Raw genomic sequence first — 4,576 nt, forward strand, 5'->3', positions numbered from 1 at the left:
TCAAACATAGTCCCTAAGATGTGCTGGTGGTCGTCGGGAACTCCTTAAAGGATAGCGGCGTTGCTGCTGATCTGATGGATCTACCGCAGGGTTAAGTTGTGATGGTAGGGAAATACTGTCATCCATATCAGACTCTACAGTTATGGGATCAGCTAATGGCACCTGTTTAAAGAAGGAAGAATTCCGCGTTATGTCCTTGCCTTCCCTCTTGGCTGTGATCATCGTGCCTTTCCTTCGAGTCACCACGTAGGGCTTAGGGTCATAAGGAATACCGGACTTGTAGGAGGGATCACGCTTGACCAAAACCTTATCACCCTCAGTTAAATCTCTGGGTTTCGCATTAGACTTGTCATCAGCATAGTATTTCATCTTCTTCTTTGCCAGTTCGTCACGACGTTGGATGGATGCGGGATCTTTCCTGCTCTGCGGTGCTTCAGGTAATTTTACACGCACGGGACGGCCAAACATAACAGTTGCAGGAGGTTTACCCGTCGTTGAGTGGGGTGTTGCTCTATAGTTACGAAGAAACTCACAAAGTTCGTCCTTCCATGGGCGTTGATCTACCTTAGCTGCTTCGATGGCTTTCTTCAAAGTTCGCATCAACCTCTCAACCTCCCCATTGGCACGTGGCCATAAAGGCATGACCTTTCGGTGTTTAACTCCGAGAGTGAGGGCGAACTTCTCAAAGTCTTTCCCGTTAAACGGAGGGCCATTGTCCGAACGCATTGTTTCTGGAATACCAAACTCTGCGAAAATCTTGTTCAAACGTGGGATAACGACTTTAGAAGACACGGATGTTACCACTTCCACGACTGGATACCTCGAATAATCATCATAAATGACGAGTAGATATCCTCCCCCGGACAATTCTTTAAAGTCAACACTCACTTCTTTCCAAGGTCCTTCGGGTAGCGGTGACATTTGAAGTGGTTCCCGCTTCGTTTCAGGTGTGCTTGCTTGACACGCAAGGCAGGATTTGACTTTCTTTTCGACTGCACTATCTATACCAGCGAACCAAACTTTCTCGCGCAATAGGGACTTTGTCTTCGCAATCCCCTGATGACCCTCATGGGCAAGATCAATTACGCGTTGCTGCATGGCTTCAGGGATAACAATTCTGGTTCTTCTCAGAATGATACCAGCCTTCGAAGAGATAGTCAGCTCTTCTTTAACTCGTTCTAAAGCTTTGTAGGTTGCATAATTTATGTCAAGTCTCTTCGCAGGTTCAAACCAGTTATTCGTACGAACAGCACACTCGACAGCTTGAAGAGTTGCGTCTTGCAAAGTGGCTCGTGCAATTTCTTCCAGCTTTAAGGCATTGGGTGTTGAAGTGTGAGCGATATAATCTACAAATTCTTCAGCTACGCGTTCCTGGCGACTGCTGGGCTGTATAACCTTCTCAGGATGTCGCGACATATAGTCAGCAGGATTTTCTTCTCCTTTCACATAAGTGACTGACACTTGGTACGGCTGTAGGCGTAAAGCCCATCTCTCGATTCGCGCTGGCGGTTTAGACCGGGCGTTGTTGTAAATTGCCAGAAGCGGCTTGTGATCCGTAACCACGATTACTGGTTTCCCATATATATATAGATGGAAGTACTCACACCCCCAAACAACAGCCAGTGCTTCTCGTTCTGTTTGGCTGTATCGCTGTTCGACGGATGATAGGGATCTACTCGCATACGCAACTACATGCTTCTCCCCAGTCGCAGGATCAACCTGTATAAGAATCGCACCAAGTCCTACGGGGCTTGCGTCAACACTGATCTCGGTGGGCTTATCGGGATCGAAGTAAGCGGTTACAGGCGCTTTCACCAGGGCATCCTTGAGCTGGTTTAGGGCACGATCATGGGTCTCCGTCCACTCCCATTGCTTATCCTTCTGTGTGAGCTCTCGTAATGGTTGCGTTAGCGTTGCATACGCGGGAATGAAACGTGAGCAATAATTGCTCATACCAAGCAGACTTCGTACTTCTGCAACATTGGACGGCGGTTGAAGATTAACAATAGCCTCCACCTTCTTGGGGTCGGCAGCCACTCCCTTGTCGGAAAATATGTATCCGAAGAACTCCAACCGGTCCTTGGAAAAGACACACTTGTTTCGATGAAGAGTGATTCCTTTTTCCCGAAGTCGTTGCAAGGTTTCTCTTAAGGCTCGATCATGATCCTCTTGTGTTTTCCCATAGACAAGGATGTCATCACTGAGGTTTATCGCCCCTTGTATTCCACGGAGTGTTTCACGTATAACATTCTGAAATATCTCAGCAGCACTTGAAATTCCGAAATTGAGGCGGGTAAATCTTCGTAGTCCAACATGTGTGCTAAAGGTCGTTATGTATCGTGATTCAGGCGCAAGTTCTAACTGGTTATAGCCTTGATTCAAGTCCAGCTTGCTAAACACAGTCGCTCCGTTTAGATCTCCAATCACTTCTTTAATGGTTGGTGTTATGTGACGCTCACGTTGTATGGCCTTGTTCGCTTGCCTCATGTCGACACACATTCGGATCTTTCCAGGCTGTTTAGGCTTTGGCGCTACGACTACTGGTGACACCCACGGAGTTGGGCCTTCTACGCGCTCGATGACACCGTTCTTTTCGTCTTCTTCTAGCTGCTCTTCGAGTTGTTTTCTGACATGGAATGGAACGCGTCGATGCGGTTGGGCGGAGGGTTGAATGCTGTCATCAATATGTAGTTGAACTTGATAACCTTTCAGCTTTCCAAGGCCAGTAAATAGGTCTCCATACTCTTCTACCAGACGCTGGGTCCCCTTTCTTGGGACTCGTTTCATTTCCAATGGTCGTACAGTGGAGATCAAACCGAGTTTTTGAGACGCTTGCCAACTCAAAAGTGATCCGCCTGCTCCTTGTGTGACATACATGACTTCTCGCGACGTTGCTCCACGTTCGGTTTTCAGGATTGTCTCGAACTGCCCAATCATCTTCAGGGGTCTGTTCGACTTATACGGATAGACACGAGTAGAGGTCTGTTCGAGTTCAGGACGGTCCCCAAGTTTCTCGAAATCATTCTCATCAAGGATATTGATGCTAGACCCGGAGTCAGCCATCAGGGTCAACCATACGCCTCTAACGTTCACTCTAAACATGGGGTGTTTTGCTTCTCGCTGACCACTGACACTATGGACATTCAGCCAAAACGTGTTTTCGTCATCCTCACTATCGCTGAGCTGTTCGCCAAAAGCTGCTAATCTTTCTCTTTGTCTGGACGGCAATTTTTGCTTCGATTCACTTCGACAAACAGACATAAAGTGACCACGCTTGCCACAGTTGTGACACTCCTTCTGGTACGCTGGACAAGCGGTCTTGCCACCCTTGTGCGGAAACGTTCCACCACAATTCCGACATTTCGAGATATTTGAGTTAGATCCAGAGGGTCCACTGTTCTTATACTCCTTTCTGGTCTTAGCATACCCACGATTCGAAGTCTTCCATCGATTATTGGATTTCTTATATTGGCTAAGTTTAGTCACGTCTTCTGCTTTCTCCCTCGTTTGACTTTCCAAGTCTGCAACTTGAGTTTCTGTTAGTTCTAGAGTTTTCCCGTAATCAAGTAAACTCTGAAGGGCGATTTCAGGCTCGCTAAGGGCTTTCCGTCTCAGCTTTGATGATATGCATTGCTGAATTAATTGAGACTTTATTTCACGGTCAGGGTCAGTGAACTCACAAGTCTGCGAAAGTTGCTTCAGGCGAGTATAAAATGCCATAAACTTCTCACCTTGTTCTTGTTTGGCTTGCCTGAACTGATACTCTTCGTATACTACGTTTTTCTTCGGTGTGAAGTACGCTGTAAGGGCCTCTACTGCCTTTTCGAATGGGTTTTCATCGTCAGTAGCTGTTGTGTCAGGAAGCGTGTCAAAAATGTCGTTAACATGCTCGCCAGCGTAGTGTAACAGCAAAGCTCTTTGACGCTTCTTGTCGTTAATGTTCAGCGCTACGACGAGATTTCTAAATCTAGCGATGTATTTCTTCCACCGAGGGCCTAAAGCTCCTTGATCTTGGGTGATATCGAATGCTGGAAACGACGGGAGATTTGTTGCCATACGAATAGATTTCTTGATAATACGCCTTCGATTTCAACGCTTCAACGATTAACCGTTTGCTAAAAGCCTGATATTCTCACTTTGGAGATGTTCTCTCGCTTCTTTTTCTTTTTTTTCCTTTTATCCTCGTCGCCAATGTAATGGTTTTGACTTTATTGCTTATTTGAAGAACTAACCCCTAACTAATTCTTTACACGTGTTTTTATACTCGGAAGTCTATACAGGAAGTGTTAAATAATAAAACAAATGCATGCATAAATCGGAAGTTCATTACAAGAAGTTGTTCAGATACTTTCCCCTTCGTTTTAGTGTTATAAAAGCAAAAAGTTGGACATCGGAAAGACGATACTGATCGATTATGTAAATTTGGAGCCCACCCACTGATATCCGACACAAATATATTGATATATCAATCTACTTACAGAACCAACTGGGAAGAAGACATACAATGTTAAACTATAGCAATAAATATTAACAAGCTATGTCATACGTGTCTATAGAAGATATAGAACATCTAAAT

At 45.4% G+C, this 4,576-nt stretch overlaps 2 protein-coding genes across 2 annotated transcripts; both read right to left on the reverse strand.

Moving 5' to 3' along the window:
* Window positions 1–1,416, reverse strand: LOC114536701 (uncharacterized protein K02A2.6-like). Its single transcript, XM_028558055.1, has one exon. The coding sequence runs from the start codon at window positions 1,414–1,416 to the stop codon at window positions 1–3; it is 1,416 nt and encodes a 471-aa protein (XP_028413856.1).
* Window positions 1,417–1,420: 4 nt separating this feature from the next.
* On the reverse strand, window positions 1,421–4,056 carry LOC114536709 (uncharacterized protein K02A2.6-like). Its single transcript, XM_028558063.1, has 2 exons — window positions 1,605–4,056; window positions 1,421–1,470 (listed from the first exon to the last, which is right to left on the reverse strand). The coding sequence occupies exons 1-2, from the start codon at window positions 4,054–4,056 to the stop codon at window positions 1,421–1,423; spliced, it is 2,502 nt and encodes an 833-aa protein (XP_028413864.1).
* Window positions 4,057–4,576: the final 520 nt, after the last annotated feature.

This window comes from Dendronephthya gigantea, unplaced genomic scaffold (genome assembly GCF_004324835.1).
Source record: "Dendronephthya gigantea isolate DGI-Jeju-01 unplaced genomic scaffold, DenGig_1.0 000143F, whole genome shotgun sequence".
Taxonomy (NCBI): Eukaryota; Metazoa; Cnidaria; class Anthozoa; order Malacalcyonacea; family Nephtheidae; genus Dendronephthya; species Dendronephthya gigantea.

Bases quoted from the DNA above. Each gene is read 5' to 3' on its own strand.
- LOC114536701 (XM_028558055.1), bottom strand. From the start codon at position 1,416: ATGTCGCGACATCCTGAGAAGGTTATACAGCCCAGCAGTCGCCAGGAA.
- LOC114536709 (XM_028558063.1), bottom strand. From the start codon at position 4,056: ATGGCAACAAATCTCCCGTCGTTTCCAGCATTCGATATCACCCAAGAT. The intron at 1,471-1,604 runs GTGAGTACTTCC...TTACGCCTACAG, and splicing joins ACTGGCTGTTGTTTGGGGGT to CCGTACCAAGTGTCAGTCAC.